This window comes from Rhinopithecus roxellana, chromosome 1, assembly GCF_007565055.1.
Source record: "Rhinopithecus roxellana isolate Shanxi Qingling chromosome 1, ASM756505v1, whole genome shotgun sequence".
Classification (NCBI taxonomy): domain Eukaryota; kingdom Metazoa; phylum Chordata; class Mammalia; order Primates; family Cercopithecidae; genus Rhinopithecus; species Rhinopithecus roxellana.
This window is the reverse complement of record NC_044549.1, coordinates 204326387-204349886: the sequence shown is the minus strand read 5'-3', so window position 1 is coordinate 204349886 and position 23500 is coordinate 204326387. Positions and strand designations below refer to the sequence as shown.

The 23500-nt window shown below is 40.7% G+C and overlaps 1 protein-coding gene and 1 pseudogene across 2 annotated transcripts in view; both read right to left on the bottom strand.

Annotated features, from left to right (window-relative positions):
* The window catches only part of PPP1R2 (protein phosphatase 1 regulatory inhibitor subunit 2), a 29246-nt gene extending 5783 nt beyond the window's left edge, over positions 1 to 23463 (bottom strand). The window contains exons 1-4 of one of the 2 annotated variants that reach the window (XM_030937027.1): positions 22970 to 23463; positions 9952 to 10059; positions 4656 to 4733; positions 3501 to 3598 (exon numbers count right to left, since the gene is read on the bottom strand). In XM_030937027.1, coding sequence (XP_030792887.1) covers positions 3501 to 3598; positions 4656 to 4733; positions 9952 to 10059; positions 22970 to 23091 — 406 coding nt within the window. In that variant the 5' untranslated portion in view covers positions 23092 to 23463. The remainder of the gene's footprint in view (positions 1 to 3500; positions 3599 to 4655; positions 4734 to 9951; positions 10060 to 22969) is intronic. The other variant, XM_010356719.2, reaches the window with a different exon arrangement.
* LOC115892223 lies at positions 2906 to 3040 on the bottom strand (annotated as a pseudogene).
* Positions 23464 to 23500: the final 37 nt, after the last annotated feature.

Below are 23500 nucleotides of genomic sequence, written 5' to 3'. Positions count from 1 at the left end.
GCTACTGGGAAGGTTGAGATGGAAGGACTGGCTGAGCTCAGAAGGCTGAGACTGCAGTTAGTCGCAACTATGCCATTGCACTCCAGCCTGGGTTGACAAGCGAGACCCTAGCTCAAAAATTAATTTATTTTTTAAAAAGCAGAGACATCCCTCAATAAGGGTATTTAAAGTACTTTCTTCTTTTTTAAAAATTTTAATTTTCAGAGATGAGATCTCACTGTTGCCCAGGTTGGCTTCCAACTTCTGGGCTCGAGCAGTCCTCCCACCTCAGTCTCCCAAGCAGCTGGAACTACAGGTGCATGCCACCACACCTGGCCTCCAAAGTACTTTCTCCTTGTTTTTTACCAGAGACGGGGTTTCACCATGTAGGTCAGGCTGGTCTTGAACTCCTGACCTCAAGTGATCCACCTGCCTTGGCCTCCCAAAGCACTGGGATTACAGGTGTGAGCCACCACACCTGGCCAGTACTTTCTTAATTCCCTAAGCTTTTATCAATATCTATACTTGTATTTTTCTTTTTTTCTGAGACGGAGTCTCGCTCTGTCGCCCAGGCTGGAGGGCAGTGGCCGGATCTCAGCTCACTGCAAGCTCCGCCTCCCAGGTTTACGCCACTCTCCTGCCTCAGCCTCCCGAGTAGCTGGGACTACAGGCACCCGCCACCTCGCCTGGCTAGGTTTTTGTATTTTTTAGTAGAGACGGGGTTTCACCATGTTAGCCAGGATGGTCTTGATCTCCTGACCTCATGATCCGCCGGTCTCAGCCTCCCAAAGTGCTGGGATTACAGGCTTGAGCCACGGTGCCCGGCCTCTATACTTGTATTTTTAAAACTTATACTAAAGGCCAAGCGCAGTGGCTCATGCCTGCAATCCCAGCACTTTGGGAGGCCAAGGCAGGCAGATCACGAGGTCAGGAGTTCGAGACCATCCTGGCTAACACGGTGAAACCCTGTCTCTACTAAAAATACAAAAAATTTGCTGGGCGTGGTGGCGCACATCTGTAATCCCAGCTACTCAGGAGGCTGAGGCAAGAGGATCACTTGAACCCGGGAGACAGAGGCTGTAATGAGCAGAGATCGCACCACTACTCTCCAGCCTGGGCAACAGAGCAGGACTCTGTCTCAAAAAAAAAAAAAAAAAAAAAAAAAAAAAGAACTGTAATAATTACCCAGTTTAGACAATAAAGTGTATGAACATACAGTAAACATTCTGCCATGTACATAATGATTTATATAGTTTTTAAATCGTTACAAGTTATTGAGTTATAATTTAATTCCCTATTCTTGGTTACAGATTTCTGATTTCCTTCCTTTATGTTTTCAATGTTTCTTTTGGTTTGTTTTTATTTTGTGAAGGTACATCAGCAATTTTCAATGTTTGTAAGACATATATATATAATATATTGTGCATTTGTTCTATTATTTTCTCAGTATGAGCCAGTGTTTTTCAAACTGTGCATCATGATTATTTATTTATTTAAGATAAAGTCTCACTCTGTCACCCAGGCTGGAGTGCAGTGGCATGATACCGGTTCACTAGGTGGGACCAACCTCTACCTCCCAGGTTCAAGCGATTCTTGTGCCCCAGCCTCCCGAGTAGCTGGGATTAGAGGCACACAACACCACGCCCGGCTACTTTTTGTAGTTTTAGTAGAGGTGAGGTTTTGCCATGTTGGCCAGGCTGGTCTCAAACTCCTGGCCTCAAGAGATCCTCCTGCCTCAGCCTCCCAAAGTGCTGGGATTACAGGCGTGAGCCACCGCGCCTGGCCATCATGATTCTTTATTAAGTCATAACTAACATTTAAAAAGGTTAAGGTAGACTATATGAACACAACAAGTGAATTATTCTTTTTATACCTACTTTTACTTTTTATGGGGGAATATCTGAAGTTGTTAAAAGTTAACATTTAGTGAGTCCTCACAATATGCTAAGATCAGTGCTAAGTGCTTTAACTGTTTTAACTCATTTAGTAGTCACCAAAATATTTTTACAGCTCCCAATTTAGAAATGAGAAAACTGAGGCTCAGAGAAATTATGCAAATTAGCCAAGTAGCATACCTGGAGCACAAACTTAGTTTTGTCTCCATAGACAATAATCTTAATTGCTATGCTGTGAGTTACAATTTTCTCCCTAAGCTGTCTGCTGTCAATAGACAACAATTTTTCAGCCATGTAACATCCATATAATTCAATAACAACCCCACCAGTAGAACATGAATTAATGAAATTATAATGAGTCAAATGGCTCCCCCTGCCGGTTGACTCGTGGAATTACAACTTGAGAAAAAGATCCCTCAATTAAAACTGACAGTATACATTAACAAAAAATTCCTTATTCTCAATAGATTATGTTTTTAAAGAGTAACGAGGAAACAAACTCCAGAAACTATTTCTATTTGAAATACTTTTCAAGGATCTTTTGGGGTATATTTTGGGAAAATAAATTGAAAGTCACTGAAAGTTGAAGAGATATAATACAACTTGAGAATATGCTACATGTAAAATTTCTCTCGTACAAGTATTAGGCTCAGACCACCATAGCTCTGTTGAACAGGCTATATTCTGAAGATGACAGGAAAGACTAGCAAATGATACCTTAGCAGCTACACGACAAAGATCCAGAGACTTCGTTCTAAAGTTTCTCAGTTTCTTCACAGGATAGGTAGTCACTACGCTGCAACACTTCAGGAAGGTTTCTACCGTATTTTCCTTCTTCCTCTTTTTTGTGAGTATGTGCTTTTCTTATATCTTTTCCCTCTACCCACAGGCTTGGATTTTCCTTTAAAAATAGTTGCAAATAAACTATATACAATTTTTTAATTCTTGAGAAGATTACACATTCACATGAATCAAAAAGTATAAAATGCAACACGATAAGACATATTCCTTTTCTCCCAGCCTCCACAGGTAACCACTTTTACTTGTGGAAACAGAAAGCATGAGCAGGCAGCAATGCCTTAAATGTGTATGTGCTGAATGGCCTACAAGACCCTCTTCCATCCCTGTGAAGGGGAGGGCTGTCTCCGTCTCCTTTCCTATGACGCTACTGCTCCTTTTGATTGATGGGACCTAATAAAGACCTTCACTCTGCATCATGTTGGTTCATTTGTGAAGCTGCACCACTGTCTAACAACAGAAAAAACATAAGCAATTGGGAAATTAGCTCTTTCAGCTATCCACTTGAAGACCATCCAAACACGCAATGACTTGAAAAGCATTAATTTAAAAAGTATTCACTGAGTATCTACTCTGCACTAAAAAGTACAAAGAAAATAATACTTATAATTACTTTAAAGATGGTAATACTTCCCCATATTCTTGAAATCAGGGGTAAAACACTGTTACACAACAAAATACACAAGTAGTATCTAAATTTTAAAGATGTTGCTTTCCTTTTCCTCCACTGTGTCCCCAAAATGAAAACCATTTGCTCATCTTCCAAATAATGGATTTATCTTAGCAAAAAGTACTAGCATCATGCTGCAAACAGTAAAGGAAATAAACTACCTCGTTCTTCAGGTGAGAGGTCACTATCCTCCTCTCCACTGCTTTCTTGTTCCTGAATCCGATACTTTGGCTCCAAGCCTTCAGCAGCAGCTAACCTATGCAACCATCATGTAAAAAGAAATTAACAGTGATGTTTTGATATTATTTAAGAGCCTTATTCAACTGTTCATTCTTACAAAAACATCTGAAGATCATTATGTGCTAGCTATAACCTGATGAGGAAAATAAAAAGCAAGAGAGCAGAAATGGGCTGGGCATGATGGTACATGCCTGTGGTCCTAGCTACTCGGAAGGCCGAGGTGGGAGGACTGGCTAAACCCAGGAGTTTGAGGTTGCAATGAGTTGTGATTGCGCCTCTGTACTCCAGCCTGAGTGACTGAATAAGGCCCTGTCTCAAAAAAAAAAAAAAAGAAAAAAGGAATAAAAAGAGTAGAAATGGGCATAGAAACGAGTAAGCAACAAGAACAGTGGAATGGGTGTTAGAAATCAATAAGTAGTAAAGGAAGAGTGCTTTCATGAATTAACTTACGTTTGCCTTTCTCACTGCTACCGTTAAAAACAGGAGGCAGGGGCCAGGCATGGTGGTTCACCCCTGTAATCCTAGAACTTTGGGAGGCTAGGCCGGTGGATCTCTTAAGATCAAGGGTTCGAGACCAGCCTGGCCAATATGGCAAAACCCCGTCTCTACTAAAAATACAAAAATTAGCCAGGAGTGGTGGCATGTCCCTGTAACCCCAGCTACTACTGGGGAGGCTGAGGCATGAGAACTGCTTGAACTTGGGAGGTGGAGGTTGCAGCGAGCTGAGATCACACCACTGCACTCCACCCTGAGTGACAGGGCGAGACTCTGTCTCAAAAAAAAAACAAATAAAAACATCCACAGGGAAGTGACACATTTCAGTATCCCAAGTTCAGGTATGCTGGTCTTCCTGCCACCTACATACCTTGATTTTAATCAAGAGACAAGACGATAAAAGTTGGTGACTCAGAAGGTGAAAAAAGGGGAAAAAAAGGAAAAATAAGTTGGCATAAAAAATGTTGATAACCAGCCTTTTCTTTCCGCTTATACAGGGAAAGCAATGTAGAATGCTTTTAACTCTGCACAATTAAAAACAGCCTGAGTAAAACTGTGCTCCAGTCATTAGTACTTACTTCTTGGCTAAGATGTCTGGCGCCATGGCTTCAGTGGTCTCAGTGTCACTACACGCATCTTCATCATCACCCATCATACTAGTATGACAAGCATATTGTAATTAATACCTGAAACATAAATTTTCAGCCACAGAAACAAGGTAGAAAAACAATTCTATCAACCTACTTAACATATCAATGTATTTATAGCTCTGTTGTTATCTTTGAGGTTTAACTTTATATAGTTCCTATTCAATACAAATACTTAAAAGTATAGCACCCAATCAAGAAAAGACTCCAAATGATTGAAAAAAAAACATAAATACAGTCTGCCTGCAATATCCATAGGATCCACATCCATAAATTCAACCAACTGTGGACTGAAAATAGCCGGAGAAAAGAAGAATTTCATCTGTACTAAATGTAGACTTTTTTCCTATCATTGTTCCCTGAATGGTACAGTGTGTAACAACTATTTGCATAGTATTTACATTGTATTAGGTAATATAAGTAACACAGAGATGATTTAAAATATAAAGGAGGATGTGCATAATTATACACATCTACAATGCCATTGTATACCAGAGACTTGACTGAGGATTTTGGTATCTGAGGGAGGTCCTGAAACCCCCATGGATAATGAGGAACAACTGTACTGAAAACATAAATGATCTGGAAAAAAAAAAAAATACTACAAAGTTCCAATTATTCCATCCAGTGGGAAGGAACAAGTAATGCAAAGTAAATCACTGTCTGGTTTTAGAACATGCATTTCTACATCAATCTTAAGATAGAGACAAAAGATCTATGCAGATACAAGACTGAGTGAAATAACAAAATTATACCCCAAAGACCTAGTTCTGGAAGTTTACAAGTGATTTAACTTTCTCACTCTACCCTCTAATGAAAAATCTGCTCCACACTTCCGTGCAAAAATGGGCATCCTTAACTCTTAAGCCACTGGAAAGTATATAAAGCAGAACTCTGCTATTTATAAAATACTGCCAGTTTATACATTTCCTGGTTAATTAAGGTGACAAGTCCTACAGTTTAGATGATGCTCTTTTTTTCTAAGGGAAGCTGAAATAAACTGTTCTATATTATTGAGTTTAATTAGGCAGAATAGGGTAAAATAAACATTTTATTAATTCATAGAATTGTTCTATAGAAAATTCTAGTTGTAAAATTTACTGAATTATGTTTATATATATACATGTATATAGAAGCAATAACTTCTTGTATACTAACTGTGAGATTCTTAGGTAATAAGACATGATGTTTCTATAAAAATTATCTTCAGTTAAATAAAACTATTTTTTTTTTGAGACAGGGTCTCACTCTGTCACCCAGGGGTGCAGTGGCACCATCATGGCTCACTACAGCCTCGACTTCCCGGGCTCAAGTGATACTCCCACCTAAACCTCTTGTGTAGCTGGGACTACAGGCATGTGCTACCATTCCTGGCTTAATTCTTTTTATTTTTTGTAGAGACAGGGTCTCTCTATGTTGCCCAGGCTCATCTCCAATTCCTGAGCTCAAGCAATCCTCCCACCTCAGCCTCCTAAAGTGCTGGGATTACAAGGGTGAGCTACCATGGCTGGTCAAATAAAACTCTGAAAAAGAAAAAAAAAAAGTCATGGAAAGAAATGATAAAACTGAGCAATGAACTGACAAAAGCAGGACACAGGTATCTCTCTGCACACACACAGCCTCAATTACTTAGGGACCAAATAACTTCTCTGGTTATTTGAATGGCAAATATCTACCATTCAAATTATATTTATAAAAAGTTGAAAAATAATGGCCATAACTATTTTGAAGATCTTTTTTTCTTTTTCTTTAGAGACAAGGTCTTCCTCTGTCATCCAGGTTGGAGTGCAATGATGTGATCATGGCTAACTGCAGCTTCAACCTCCTGGGCTCAAACAATCCTCCTGCCTCAGCCTCCTAGGTAGCTGGGACTACAGGTACACACCACTACCTCTGGATAATTTTACTTATTTTGAGACAGAGTTTCGCTCTGGTTGCCCAGGCTGGAGTGCAATGGCGTGATCTCAGCTCACTGCAACCTCTGCCTCCCAGGTTCAAGTGATTGTCCTGCCTCAGCCTCCCAAGTAGTTGGGATTACAGGCGCCCACCACTGCACCTGGAAATTGTTACGTATTTTCAGTAGAAACAAGGTTTCACCATGTTGGCCAGGCTGGTCTTGAACTCCTGACCTCAGGTGATCCACCTGCCTTGGCCTCCCAAAGTGCTGGGATTACAGGCATGAGCTGCTGCGCCTAGCCAAATTTTAAAATTTTTCTGTGGAGGTAAGAGTCTCACTCTGTTGCCCAGGTTGGTCTTGAACTCCTGGGCAAGAGTTCTTTGGGGAAGGGCGTGGTGGCTCATGCCTGTAATCCCAGCACTTTGGGAGGCTGAGGCACATGGATCACTTGAGGTCAGGAGTTCGAGACCAGCTTGAGTAACATGGTGAAACCCTGTCAATACTAAAAATATAAAAATTAGCTGGGCGTTGTAGTGGGTGCCTGTAATCCCAGCTACTTGGGAGGCTGAGGCACGAGAATCTCTTGAACCTGACACACAGAGATTGCAGTGAGCCGAGATTGTGCCACTGCTGTCCAGCCTGGGTGACAGAGTGAGACTCCGTCTCAAAAAAAAAAAAAAAAAAAAAAAAAAAAGGAGTTCTTTGGGAGGCTAAGTGATCCTCCTGCTTCAGGCTCCCAAAGTGCTGAGATTATGTTGAGCCACTGCAGCTGGCATCAACTATTTTTTAAAATCAGGTCTGATCTTAATTCTCTTAGGATACTTATCCCCAACTAACACAAGTGAGGGACGGCCACTACATTTAATAAAAAGAAAGAACACTCTGATTTTGGATTCTGGTACAATAAAGGTTTTTTTTTTTTTGAGACGGAGTCTCGCTCTGTCGCCCAGGCTGGAGGGCAGTGGCCGGATCTCAGCTCACTGCAAGCTCCGCCTCCCGGGTTCACGCCATTCTCCTGCCTCAGCCTCCCGAGTAGCTGGGACTACAGGCGCCTGCCACCTCGCCTGGCTAGTTTTTTTTTGTATTTTTTCGTAGAGACGGGGTTTCACCATGTTAGCCAGGATGGTCTCGATCTCCTGACCTTGTGATCCGCCCGTCTCGGCCTCTCAAAGTGCTGGGATTACAGGCTTGAGCCACCACGCCCAGCACAATAAAGGTTTTAACACACATTTTAGAAGTCAGGCACGGTGGTGTGTGCCCACAGTCAGCTACTCGGGAGGCGGAGGAGGGAGGATCACTTGAGTCGGGAGTTCCAGGCTGTAGTGTGCTATGACTGTGCCCGTTAATAGTCACTGCACTGGGTAACATAGTGAGATCTTGTATCTTTTTTTATTTTTTTTTGGAAGATTTTTAAAGTATATACCTGCAATTTAGGAGAAAAATAAGAATATAAACCTCTTTTTAACATGCGTATTTTTTTTTAACTAATTGTAATTTTATTGTTTTTCTTCCCCTCTATTTTTATTTCAATAGGTTTTTGGGAAATAAGTGGTGTTTGGTTACACGGGTAAGTTCCTCAGTGGTGACTTCTGAGATTGTGGTGCACCCATCACCCGAGCAATGTACACTGTACCCAATGTGTGGTCTTTTATCCCTCGCCCTGCTTCACCCCTCCCACCCCTATCACCAAAGTCCACTGTATCATTCTGATGCCTTTGTGTCCTCATAGCTTAGCTCCCGCTTGTAAGTGAGAACATACGAGGTCTGGTTTTTCATTCCTGGGTTACTTCACTTAGAGTAATGGTCTCCAACTCCATCCAGGTTGCGGTGAATGCCATTATTTTGTTCCTTTTTATATATATTCCATGGTATATACATATATACCATAAAAAATGTGTACTTTTTCACTCAGATTTCATTAGTATTGAGTTTCAGCATCTGTACCTATTTCATTATTTCTTTTTACGCTCATCACAATCTTTAATATCTTCATGTTTATTTTTACTGTTTTTGTTAGTAACAGGTTATTTCAAATTATCTTCCAAAGTCTTCACCCACTGACTTAAAATACAGTAGTTCTTAACTCTTTCTTCTTTCATTACAGAACAAATGGAAACTGCAGTTAACTCTATTTTAATGGTAACTTCTGGATTTATGCTGTCTTAATTCAATGACAAAATATTTTAATCTTGGAAATCTTTTATTTTTTTCAATACAAGGTAGGTAGGGCATAACTTTTTTTTTTTTTCTTTTTTTTTGTAGACAGAAAGAGTCTTACTATGTTGCTTACGCTGATCTTGATCTCCTGGCCTGAAGCAATATTCCCACCTCTGCCTCTGTAATCTCAAAGTGCTGGGAGTATAGGCATGAGTCACCATGCCCAGCCAAGGTATTATCTTTTTTTTTTTTTTGAGACAGTGTTTTGCTCTTGTTGCCCAGGCTAGAGTGCAATGGCGCGATCTTGGCTCACTGCAACCTCCGCCTCCCAGGTTCAAGCAATTCTCCTGCCTTAGCCTCCCGAGTAGCTGGGATTACAGGCGCCTGCCACCAAGCCCAGCTAATTTTTGTATTTTTTTTTTAGTAGAGATGGGGTTTCACATGTTGGCCAGGCTGGTCTCGAATACCTGACCACAGGTGATCCGCCCGCTTCAGCCTCCCAAAGTGCTGGGATTACAGGCATGAGCCACAGCACCCGGCCCAAGGTATTACCTTAATTAGGTATCTATACTTATTTAGAATCTTCATCTTCTCATAATGCTTATTGCATTATTTTTGTCTTCATACTCGTTACTGCTGCATAATGTAATTTCACAATTCATTTAGAAAATTCTGAGACTTGAAATTGCCAAAAATTACATGTAATATCTCAACAACAGTATTACATTAAGTTAAAAAATAAAGACATAAACAGTAATAATGACCACCTATCTTTCAGTGGGTTAAAAACGAGTTACCATCCATGCAGTTATGCTTCTCTGCAAAGAGACTGAGTAAACCCCAGATTTCTACTTGGGAAGCAAACAAGCCCCTATCTCATCTTCCTTTCATCAAAATTAAAACTAATATGTGCACTATTAGTAGCTAGCAACCACTGAGGTGCAACAAATAAACATTTACTACCATCATAATGTAAAGAATGGGTTCCATAATTTTCAAGTTACACATCACTTATAGAATTACTAAACAAATTGCAGTTAGGTTACTGAGTTCACCAGTGCTCCAGTAACAAATCTACAATAAAACAAATTCAAATACGCTGTTATCCAGAAGTTCATATTAAATGTAAAATGGAAGTAAGTCACAAGAGGAATGATGTCGATGTGACATTACCTATGGTAAGGAGTGCTTGGTTCATCTATTTTCATTAAACCATAGTCTTTGTCTGCTGGATGATACGTCGCCAAGATGTTCATTTCATCCCACTTCTGGGATTTTTTGCTGAAATTAAAAAGAAAAAACGTTTTTCCCAATGCAGAAAAAGATAAACCTGAACGTCAAAATTCACAAATGTCCAAATTTCACATTTCAACTTCTATTTGATGGCCAACCTCTATTTTCACATATACTTTCTTAGAATAGAAGCTGACTCAGGGTAAAAACCATTAAGTAACTACAATAAAATGTCAGTAAATATAGAACACTTAGTACCCACATATTAAAAACACAGTATTTAGTATCTATATCAGGCATTCAAAACATTACTATACTATGACATGCTTAGTCTTCATTTGGCCTATAAAATAATGCAAGTCAAAATCTATACATTTGCTGATGACAGTAGGCATTTTTGATCTATATACCGGTAACTGTTTGGTAAAAAACACAAGAGGAGTATTTCATTGGCATAATTTCTTTCTGAAATATCTGTTAATAGTCAGAACATAAAGACTCAAAGCATAAAACTATAGAGAAAACCTCATCAAACTCAGATACCACTAAACCATTAGACTGCAAATAAATTACAGCTCTGTTTATTTCTAATCTAGAAAAATAAAGGTTTGCTCAGGAATGGTGTATTCAGATTTATTTGAAGAGCAACAGAAGTTCTCTATAAGTACTTTATTACTTTTGTTTTGTTTTGAGATGGAGTCTCACTCTGTTGCCCAGGATGGAGTGCAGTGGCATGATCTCGGCTCACTGCAACCTCCACATCCCCAGTTTATGCGATTCCCCTGTCTCAGCCTCCCTAGTACCTGGGATTACAGGCGCGTACCACCACGCCTGGCTAATTTTTGTATTTTTAGTAGAGACGGGGTTTCACCATGTTGGCCAGGCTGGTCTTGAACTCCTGACCTTACGCGATCTGCCTCTGGGCCTCCCAAACTGCTGGGATTCCAGACGTGAGCCACGGCGCCTGGCCTATAAGTACTTTAGAAACATCTGTTAAATTTCATTCAATGAAGTATTTGCATAACTATTAAGGTGCTCAATAATCAAATGCTTTAATTTTAAATTCTTACATACTCATTAAAAAAGACCTCAAAGACCTTTCTACAAGCCAACATTATTTTGTTACATACACAGTTTGTTACTTAGTATGCACTTGGAAAAACCTGCTTTAAAAAAAATCAATGTAAATGTTACACTGATTTAAATAATCCTTTCTGCATTTGGTCTAAATTGTTAAGGTTTTACTGTAGGTATTTTCAATTTTCCAGATCCTGAAATAGTCTTTAGGAATAACATACTTAACATTTTAATAATATATTCCCTTCTCCATACTCTCAGAATGGTTTGATGAGTTACCTTAAAAATTACAGTGGCTCATGCCTGTAATCCCAGCACATTGGGAGGCCAAGGCGGGAGGATTACAAGGTCAGGAGATCGAGACCATCCTAACATGGTGAAACCCCGTCTCTACTAAAAATAGAAAATTAGCTGGGCGTCGTGGCGGGTGTCTGTAGTCCCAGCTACTTGGGAAGCTTAGTCTGGAGAATGGCGTGAACTCGGGAGGTGGAGCTTGCAGTGAGCTAAGATCACGCCACTGCCCTGCCTGGGCGACAGAGCCAGACTCTGTCTCAAAAAAAAAAATGAAAAAAAAATTATACAGGCAGGTGACTTCATATTCTTTTGCTTTCTACCCTAATATACCCACAGTGTCCCCATTTCTAAGCACTTTTTTCCTTCATTTTTAAAAATTGTGGTAAAACATACGTAACATAAAATCTACCATTTTAACCTTTTTGTGTTTTGGTTAATCTTTCCTGTATCATTCCAATTTTAGCATATGTGCTACTGAAGTAAGCACTAGCCATTATGAAGTGTACAACTCTATGGCATTAAGAACATTCACATCATTGTGCAAGTATCACCACCATTCATCTCCAGAACTTTTTCGTCTTCCCCAACTGAAACTGTACTCATTAAGTACTAACTCTCCACTCTCCCCAGCCCCTAGACCTGGCAACCACCATTCTACTTCTCATCTCTAGAAATGTGACCACTCTAGGTACCCTGCAGAAGCGAAATCATAAAGTATTTGTCCTTTCGTGATTGGCTTATTTCACTAAGCATAATGTCTTCAAGGTTCATTCATATTGTAGCATGTGTCAGCATTTCTCTCTTTTTTTAAGAGACTGGGTCTTACTCTGTCACCCCAGGCTGGAGTAAAGTAGCATGATCATAGTTCACTGCAGTCTCGAACTCCTAGGCTCAAGTGATCCTCCTGCCTAGCCTCCTGACTAGGTGGGACCATTGGTATGCACCACCATGCCCAGCTAACTTTTCTTTTTTTTTTTTTTTTTTTTTTTTTATTTACAGGTGGGTCTTGCTCTGTTGTCAAGCTCCTCTCAAACTCCTGGCCTCAAGCAATTCCCTGGGCTCAGCCTCCCAAAGTGCTGGGATTACAGGTATGAGCCACCACACCTGGCCCTAATCAAATTAATATGTCTTTAGTATTTGAAAAAAGTCACTTGCCAGGAGTGGGCCTGTGTAATTTTTAAGGCAACTCATCACACTCTTCTGGGACTGAACTAGACTGAGTAAACAGGGCTTGCTTTAACAATATTGATTTCTTTAAATGCCTAGGCTTCTGCCTATCACAGTAATAGTTGAGCTTGTGGCAGAAAGCAAAAAACAAACTTAATTGGGAGACAGACATTGAAGGTTCAGGTTTCAGTTACCCTTTACCTATAGAGAAGCAAAAACACATCTTCTCTTGGACTCTATTTATAGCTGACCCTTGAATGTCATGAGTTGGAACTGCGTGGGTTCACTTATATGCAGATGTTTTTCAACAAATCTACTGGAAAATTTTTTGGAGGTTTGCAACAATTTGAAGAAACTCAGATAAACCACATAGCCCAGAAATATTAAAAAAAAAAACTTAAAAGTTAGTTATGTCAGTTATGTCGTAAGTGCATAATATATATGTAGAGAATAGTCTACTTTATCATTTACTACCATGTTAACAAGCCTAGTTAAAATGTAAAGTTAAAATTTATCAAAACATGCACATACAATACGTGGTGCCTCTACAGTTGGATCCTAACTGCATAAACTTAACTACAGTACATACTATTCTGTGTCACAATTTCATAGCCATCTCTTGTTGCTACTGCGGTCTCCTCAAGTGTTGCAAGTTTGCTTAAAATGCTCTATGATGCAGCCAGGCAGGCCTGTAATCCCAGCCCTTTGGGAGGCTGAGGCAGGTGGATCACTTGAGGTTAGGGGTTCGAGACCAGTCTAGCCAACATGGTGAAACCCCCGTCTCTACCAAAAATACAAAAAATTAGGCATGGTGGCTTGCGCTTGTAATCCCAGCTACTCAGGAGGCTGACGCAGGAGAATCGCTTGAACCTGGAAGCCGGGGTTGCAGCGAGCCAAGATCATGCCACTGCACTTCAGCCTGGGCAACGGAGTAAGACTCTGTCTCAGAAAAAAAAAGGTCTATGACGCTAGTTGTTTCAATGTGAGTAGTTTATTGCTCCAGTAAATTGCCTATTGCAGTAAAAAGTGATCTGTCTTGGTTTTTGAGTATTTTTTGTCCTGTTTAGCGCAATACTGTACACCCTGAGTAACATCATGGGACCATTACAAAATGTCTGGAAGCGCTCCCAGAAGCAAAGTTGTGACATTACAAGAAAAAGTTGAATTGCTTGATGAGTACCTTAGATTGAGCTCTGCAACTATGGTTGCCCATCATTTAAAGCAGCATCCATCATAGAGACCATTGTAAAAATAAAATAAATTAAAAGGAAATTCACAAAGCTGTCACTGTAGTAGCTACACCAGCATGAAAACCTTGCATATTTTGTGAAATACCTTTTATCTTGTATTGCCAATGCATCTTTTATGTGAGTGCAGGATTGCTACAAGACTACAGACTCTAAAATGATTTCAGAAAAAATGATGTCACTATACGATAACTTAAAGCAAAAAGAAGGTGAAGGATCTAAAGTTGGAGAATTTAATGCAAGCAAACGATGGTCTGATAATTTTAGAAACAGGTTTGGCTTTAAAATGATAACAGAGAAGCAGCTTCTGCCAACCAACAGGCTGCAGACGAGTTCCCAGAGGCCATTAAGAAAATCATTAATAAGGCCAGGCGCAGTGGCTCAAGCCTGTAATCCCAGCACTCTGGGAGCCCGAGACGGGCGGATCACAAGGTCAGGAGATCGAGACCATCCTGGCTAATATGGTGAAACCCCATCTCTACTAAAAAATACAAAAAACTAGCCGGGCGAGGTGGCGGGTGCCTGTAGTCCCAGCTACTCGGGAAGCTGAGGCAGGAGAATGGCGTAAACCCAGGAGGCGGAGCTTGCAGTGAGCTGAGATCCGGCCACTGCACTCCAGCCTGGGCGGCAGAGCGAGACTCCGTCTCAAAAAAAAAAAAAAAAAGATTCAGGACACATGGTGCTCTATGCAGTGGTCCCCAGCCTTTTTGGCACCAGGGACCAGTTTTGTGGAAGACAATTTTTACACAGTGTGTAATCGAGGAGGAAGGTTTCCAGATGAAACTGGTCCACCTCAGATCATCAGGCATTAGATTCTCATAAGGAATGGGCAACCTAGATCCCTCACATGCAGAGTTCACAATAGGGTTCGCACTCCTATGAGAATCTAACGCCGCCACTGATCTGACTGGAGGTGGAGCTCAGGCACCTGCCACGTGGCCTGGGGCTTGGGGAACCCTGCTCTATGGAAAAGACTGTCAACCCTCATGGAGAACATCATGAAAGTCTGGAAGGGTTTCACCACTGCCTATGCCATTGTTGTTATAGAAAAAGCTAAGAAAGCTGTCAAGTCTGAAACAATGAATTCCTGCTGGAGAAAACTGTATCCAGATGTTACGCATGACTTCGCAGGATTTATGACAGTGTCAATCAAGGAAATAATGAAATTGTGGATTACTTGGTGGGGGTGAAGGGTTTCAAGATACGGATCTTGAAATGCAAGAGCTAACAGACATCACATCAGAGGAATTAACAGAAGATGACTTGATACCAGAGGAATTAACAGAAGATGACTTGATAGAGATGAGTGCTTCTGAATCAGTGCCAGAGGAAGAATATGTGGAAGAAGCAAAGCCAGGAAACAAACTGACATTAGACAATCTGACAAAGAGTTCTATTTGAGATTGCCTGACTTATTTTACAACATGGACCCTTTTATGATACGGACATTGAAACTAAACAGTAGAAGGAAGATTATTAGCACCACATGGAAGCATCTTAAGAAAAATGAAAAAGCACAAAAGTTAGGCATAAATTACGGTTTTCATAAAATTATACCAAGTGGGTCCGCCTCTCCTTCTATCTCCTCTACCACCTGGGACAGGAAGACCAACCCTCTTCCACAGCCCACTCAGTGTGAAAGACACCAGGATAAAGATCTTCATGATGATCCACTTCACTTAATGAACAGTCAATGGATTTTCCTTACGACTTTAACATTTTCTTTTCTCTAGCGCACTGTATTATAAGAATGCAGTAACAAATACATGTAACATACAAAACATGGAGTTAATCAACTGTTTATGTTATCTGTAAGGCTTTCAGTCAACAGGAGGCTACTAGTAGTTAACTTTTGGGGGGCTGGGCATAGTGACTCATGCCTATAAATCCCAACACTTTGGGAGGCCAAGGTGGGAGGATCACTTGAGCCCAGGAGTTTGAGATCAACTTGGGCAACATAGGGAGACCCTGTCTCAAAAAAAAAAGTTCTGGGATTATAGGTGTGAGACACTGCACCCAGTCAGTGTGTGCTTTAGTAACAATTTCTGACACTTTAAATTTATTCTTAATATGCTTTTCTGTATGTGTATTACACTATAATAAAATATTTTAAAAATAAACACATATTAATGTTTTGGGGTGCCTCCTAATCTCAAAGTAAAACAAGTTATTCCCTAAATGATGTTAACAATATTGAATTAAAAATGACAATTTAGGAGGTGGGCAGATCACCTGAAGTCAGGAGTTCAACACCAGCCTGGCCAACATGATGAAGCCTTGTCTCTACTAAAATACAAAAGTTAGCCATGCTTGGTGGCACACGCCTGTAATCCCAGTTACTCAGGAGGCTGAGGCTGGAGAATCGCTTGCACCCAGGAGGCAGAGGTTGCAGTGAGCTGAGATTGTACCATTGCGCTCCAGCCTGGGTGTCTAAACAAACAAACAAACAAACAAAAAACCAAGACAACTGATCATCGTTGCTTAGGATAAAAAAAGAATGAGGAAAGACCTTTGGAGTTTCAAAAGTATCTCTAATGGGAAAGAGAGAAGTCCACACCCTGTAAATATTTTTTACAAGATAATGATAGAAAAAGAACTACAGAACACAAGCAGAAATTATGTTTTCTTGAAATTAAAAATAAAATTTAATAATCACAATCCCAGCATCCCAAGTCATTCATAATTTTGATTTCTGCATATTCCTTCCTTTGTATAATACATATAAATATGTATGCTATCAAAACATATAAAAAAATATAACTATACATATAAAAAGTACATACAGTATATATATAAAATACATATGCTGATATATAAGTTGTAAGTATATATAGTATAAGTTGTGTGTTTTCTTTTTACCTTTTTAGTGACTGTATTTCATTTAGATTGATAACCTAAATAAGTTTTCCTACTTAAAATAAGGCAGACATGAACATATTTGTACACATGCTATTCAATAACGTTTTAAAGAAAATGTGCTAGTGTAAGAGTCTGAATTAAAGTTTATTAAGAACTTTATAGTTCACTCCATGTTGCCATATAGTTATTTTTTTTAAAAAAGAGGACTGTTTGTAATGTCCCCAATAAATTACCAAACCATTGCTAGGATTAGGTATTGTGTGTGTGTGTGTTTCCGTTTCAGCAGGTATAAAATAGTATTTAAAAACTGTTGTGTTTCTTTGACTAATATTATTTTACTTTTCTAATGTGAATTATGTTTACGTCCTTTGCCTATTAGAAATCTCCCCATAAATTGGAGCTCTTTAGATTTATATAAACCACATTTTATGTAACTTCAATTTTTCCCAGTCTGTTTGCCACTTAGTTTACTTTCTACTGTAAATGAAATTTTAAGTTCTAAATATTCAAAGCCTCACTCAACTTGTTTTCTCAACAGAACACTAAGAGAGGCCGGGCGCAGTGGCTCAAGCCTGTAATCCCAGCACTTTGGGAGGCCGAGACGGGCAGATCACGAGGTCAGGAGATCGAGACCATCCTGGCTAACACAGTGAAACCCCGTCTCTACTAAAAAATGCAAAAAACTAGCTGGGCGAGGTGGCGGGCGCCTGTAGTCCCAGCTACTCGGGAGGCTGAGGCAGGAGAATGGCGTGAACCTGGGAGGCGGAGCTTGCAGTGAGCTGAGATCCGGCCACTGCACTCCAGCCTGGGTGACACAGCGAGAGTCCGTCTCAAAAAAAAAAAAAAAAAAAAGAACACTAAGAGAAAAAGAAATTAGTACAATTATTCAGATCCAAAAAAAGACCACAATATCTTGCAAAAGTAAAATAAAATGCTAGGAAATCTTAGAAAGTTAGTGAAGTAGAAGAAACTGTTAGCAGAGGACACTGGATATGAAAGTCAGCATCTCTAAAGTGATGGTAGAATTAACATTAGTTGTGGAATAACAAAACCCAAGGAGTGAGCCTGAGCTTAATCCCAGTATCATCACGAACTGTATGACCTCCTTTGGGGTCAGTATCCCTGCAGACAAAAATAGGGGCACCACCATTTCCATGGCAGATCTGCCACGATGGTGAAAGCACCTGCTGGTTTCAGTTTTCCCCTCCCTCTTGGTGACTGGTTTTCCTACAGCCTAAATCTGGTGCTGAAAAAGTCACCACTTCTCACTTTTACTTTGTTAGCTCATATGGTGCCACCTCAAAGACCTACTGGAACTTCTTGTTGCTTGTGACTTGCTCATTTGATAGTTGTGACTGTGTCTGGAATGGGAAGCAAGATTTTGCTTCAAGGTGTTTTAACTTTAATTGCATATTTCAAGAACTGGTTCTTTCTTTAAATGAAGACTCCACTTATATAGATTGACACAATTATAACAATATAAGACTTCAAAGCCTGGTATCATTACTGAACAATTAAAGTAAGACTTAACAATAAAAGCAATTACAAGTAAGCAAAAAGAAACTTTTAGAAAACAAACTTTTTATTTTACTCAGTAAACCTTTGACTGTTAATATTCCAACATCCCTTTATAGGCAGAAAACGACAAAGTTGAAGCATGTTTATTTCTTAAATTATATCAAAGGAAATTAAACAAGGCATATTTTTTTAAGCAGAATTTGCCTGCATTATCTAAGACTACTATAGAATTTGAATTGAACACAATAGTGACCTCCAAAGCAGACTGTGTAAAAAACTCACTGAGATGTAAAAAAAAAATGATTTTCTATATTTATTTCTATTACAATAAGACTAACACTTGAGAGTAAGGCACTGGGTTAAACACTTTACATTTATTAATTCATTTAATATTTAAACTAAGGCACAGATATAATGAATAATTCACTGAAAATCACAACTAATAAAGTTTGCAAATAAGCAGCAGACAAGATCCAAACCCAGGCAATCTGGCACCAGATTAACCACTAAACCATAATCCTTCTCAAGTGATAGGCTTTAGCAATCTTGACTGTCATATTTTCAATAATTCCCAAAACACATTTTTTACATTTTCATATCTCTGAAAAAGAGTATGCCTTAAAAGGATGGCATCTTATAATCGTAACTGGCAGCATTTTTTCTTTCCTGATGGTACATCTTAGAATCCACAGTGTCTTGTTTTCAGTAAGATACACGGATGTACTCACTAGGCTGCTAAATTAGACCTTCATAAGTTGTGCCCTATATTCAAGGTATCCTGAAAGAATGGGAATTCCACAATCATAGAAGATGACAGTGGTGTTTAAACTAGCTGAATGCTGTGCTGCAATGTACTGAGATTTATCTCTACTGATGTGGATTTATGGATTCTATCCAGTTTTAATTTAACCCTCAAAAACTGGTATCTGACAAATGGTACCTATAAAAACCACTCATTAAAGACCTAAGTACTGGTGGGGCATGTTGGCTCTCACCTGTAATCCCAGCACTCTGGGAGGCAGGCAGATGGCTTGAGCCCAGGAGTTTGAGACCAGCCTGAGCAATATAGTAAAACTTATCTCTACAAAAAATACAAAAATTAGCTGGGTGTGGTGGGCTGAGGTGGGACAATCATTTGAGCCCAGGAGGTGGAGGCTGCAGTGAGCTATGATCGTGCCACTGCACTCCAGCCTGGGTGGCAGAGTGAGCTCTTCTCTCAAAAACAAACAAACAAACAAAGACATAAGCACTAATGCAAAGTATCAACAATAAGAAAATAACAGCACTAAGTCATCTAAAAAAATAACCGCCCCGCTCAGTGACGGTTTGATCGGTCCTGACAACTGGATAAAAAAATAGAAATGCTAAAGACTATTTGAATATGGCTTCATATAAACCTCACTTTAAGTGTACACTGAGTTTTGAGCCTTATCTAATGATAGTAGTACAAACATATATGAATTATAAACATATATCTGAAGTATGTTTGAATTTTATTTTTTAAAATTGCTTGGCGGCCGGGCGTGGTGGCTCAAGCCTGTAATCCCAGCACTTTGGGAGGCCGAGACCGGCGGATCACGAGGTCAGGAGATCATCCTGGCTAACACGGTGAAACCCCGTCTCTACTAAAAAATACAAAAAAAAAAAAAACTAGCCGGGCGAGGTGGCGGGCGCCTGTAGTCCCAGCTACTGGGAGGCTGAGGCAGGAGAATGGCGTAAACCCGGGAGACGGAGCTTGCAGTGAGCTGAGATCTGGCCACTGCACTCCAGCCCAGGCGACAGAGCGAGACTCCATCTCAAAAAAAAAAAAAAAAAAAAAAAAAAAAAAACAAACAAAACAAAACAAAAAACAACAAAAATTGCTTGGCAATATTTAGGTAAAATAACATCCCCTCACAACTGGGGGATGGGTAGAGTCAAACTATCATCACATTTTACACAACAAAGACACCAATAAAAGGTAGGATTCATTCCCATTATTCTCTGATTCTTTCTTTGCAAGTTTACTTGCTAAAATCTGTAATCCCAAAAGCAGCATTTGACGTCCGTTTAGCAGTTGCTCACAGACTGCCACAGAGCTGAGCAAATTTTGAGTTGCCCAGTGCACATGTTCACAGCTAAGGCGAACTGTTCCCAGATGGGGTCAAACAAGGCGATGCTCTGCTTTCTTGTTTCGGCTCTTGTGCTGTAAACAAGTGTCCTTTTCGTGGGCTATTTAGTGCTAACTTTCTTGCATTTTTGTTGGTGAATTTGGTGTGTAAAATGGCTCCCAAGTGTAAAGGGCTATCTGGTGTTGGCTGAATTCGTGGAGGGGGCCAACTGTATACTTTCATTGTTTCTGTTCAAAGAGGATCTCATAAAGTTAATGATACTGTTTGCCTGAGTTGTGACATAAATAATCATGTATATTTGGTATGGTTTGAACGTTTGTCCTCTCTGAAACTCGTACTGAAACTTGATCTCCCATGTGGCAGTGTTGAGAGGTGCAGCTTTTAAAAGGTGACTGGGTGCTGAGGGTTCTGCTCTGATGAATGGATTAATCTATTCATGGATTAATGGGTTACCAAGTGAGTGGCTCTGGTGGCTTTATAAGAAAAGCAAAAGAGACCAGAGCTGGTATGCTCAGCCCCCTTGCCATGTGATGCCCTGCACCACCTTGGAACTCTACAGAGTCTCCACCAGCAAAAAGGTTCTCACCAGATGCACCCTTTCGACCTTGGACTTCCAAGCCTCCAGAACTATAAGAAATAAATTTAGTTTCTTATAAATTATCATTTCAGGCATTGTTATGACCAACAGAAAACAGACTAAGACAATACTGTAGAATTAGTTGATTTGCTTTACAGTCACATAACAATGACCATTAAAAAACCCATCCTTTTTACCACTTGGAACCAAACATCATGAACTTCAATGAATTAGGGTTTGATAGTTTTCTTTAAAGACAGGAGTATAACTCTAACTAGACAAGTCAGTCCCTTTTAAGTGAATCTACCCTGCCACAGATACTACAGAAGACGCAGCTAGCCCTATGTAGTTGAGTCAGTCTAGTATAGTGGCTTTTGAAGCAGAAAGACCTGAATGTCAATTCCAACCAATTACAGAAAGAGAGAGGTCAATCCATAGATTGGGACCATGGGAAATTACAGTAGATCCAACTTGAGAATAAACAGAAACTAAAGAAACAGAGATAAAGAGTAAGTCACCTGGTAAATGGACCAAAAGAAGCTCACACTGGAGAAGAGCTAAATAACATGAATGCCAGTGAGGACCACATTACTGCTGCTGAAAACCCCGAAGCCACATGTGGGCCTTCTGTAGTCATGTTACTTATCTTTTAATTCGTTTTCTTTTCTTTTATTCTTTTTTTTTTTTAAGAGATGAGGTCTCACTATGTTGCCCAGGCTGGTCTCAAACTCCTGGGATCAAGCAATCCTCCCACCTTGGCGTCTCCAAGTGCTGAGACTACAGGCGTGGCCACCACGCCCTGCCGTTATTTATCTTGTAACTAACTTGGTCCTCCTGCTTCATTTATGTTCTGGTGAAATTCTGTCTTCTTAATTCCATGACCTATCCATCACACTCCCCCAGCACTCCATTTAACGTGGCTTAGCCCAAATAGAGGTTAGAAAACTGTGTGTGAGAGAATGTTAGCATTCAAGCATCCATGAGCGTGGGAGTTGCTAGACAAAACTAAGGTCCTTTCCAGCCCTAAAAGGCCACGATTCTAAGTTGTGAGCCTACTCAATATTTTCTTCAAGGTAACACAAATCCCTAAAATTTACCACCACCAAGCAGTACTTCCTTTTATGGTCCTAAAGAAGATCCTTTATACAGGAATGCCCTAGGTTCCTATATTCTGAGATTTCACAAACATCCTCATTTTAGCTTCAAGACTACCAATTTCAATGGTAACTTTTCTTAAGCCTTATTTTCAGAAAGTAGAGTCCTTATATTTTTAATATCTTGTAACTCCCAAGCCCCCTTGCACTTCTAACCCACTACAGATACTGTACTGCAACATTTTCTCTATGCATCAACGCCTTTCTTTTTTTTTAAAGGCTGGTATATTGTTCCATTATACAAACGTACCGTAATTAATATTTCACCAGTTCTTACTAACAGTTCTTACTAATGGACTTCGGGTCGTTTCCAATTATATTATTATAATTATTACATACAATGCTCAGGTCCACAACTTTTTACATGTGTATCTTTAGCGTATGCAAGAGCAACTAAAATATCACTGGGTCATTTCAAGTTGCTCCTCTTTGAACTGTTTTGAGCTTAGATCTATTTCTGAACAGGAACAAAAATCAGCAAGAACCCAAAACTCTGGTTGCAGATGCAGAAATACAGTGTGGCACGATGCGAATGGGAGAAATGGTCTCTTTTATTAGCTTGAGACTAGATCTTCAAGGGTTCCCAAGAAAAGAAAATACACTGTAATTATCGAAGAATTTTAGATACCTCAGAGATGAGGTTAAGAAATAGTAAAAGCTTAACAGTCGAAGATCTGAAGCTTCAATTTCATTCTTTGATGTTCCCGATTACAGAAAGTTCAAAGATGATGTCTGTTTAAAAAATTACATATATGCACATGTGCTTAAAAAAAAATAAATAAAAAGGAAACACGATAAACGTCATCGCCCAGCCTTCTTAAAGATCGCTCCCACCCGCGGCTAGCCGGGCAGGCACCCGAACCGCATCCACGCCGCCCGCCCGTGCCTGGGGTCTGGGTGGGTAACGGGCCCGGCGGAAGGAGGGGCTCCCCGGCCGTCCCTCCCAGCTCTCACCTCAGCTCCTCGTCGACACTCCCGCGGGGCTGTTCGGCCGACGCCACCATGGAGGAAGTCGTAGAGGTCTTGTTCTTCAGGATCCCCTTGATGGGCCGGTGCGAGGCCGTCGAGGCCGCCATTGCCGGGCGCTCCGGCTGTCGGCTCAGGGTCGCTGCTTGGCGTGGGGTCCGCGAAGAGAAGGGTGGGCACAGCAGAGACTCGCAGGCAGCCGCGGAGCCCGCTCAGGGTTAAAGCGGCCGCACCTGCTGCCTCGGAAACCGCTACCGGAGCGGTTGTCACGACACAACGACCCCGACGCCAGAGCCAACGCCGAACGGCTTGGCGGCTCCTCGCGCTCCCTTAGCCGCCAGCACTTGACCCGCCGCTCGCTGAGAGACGCCGGCCTAGGGCTCCAGGGCGGGCGCGACGCCGACGCCGAAGCCAAGCGGGCCCGCCCTCTCGCGATATCTAGGGAGGGGGCGGGGAGGGGGCGGGGCGAGAACAGAGCCGACCTCCTCGCCCCGCCCCCTCCGTCCCGCCCGCGCTCCT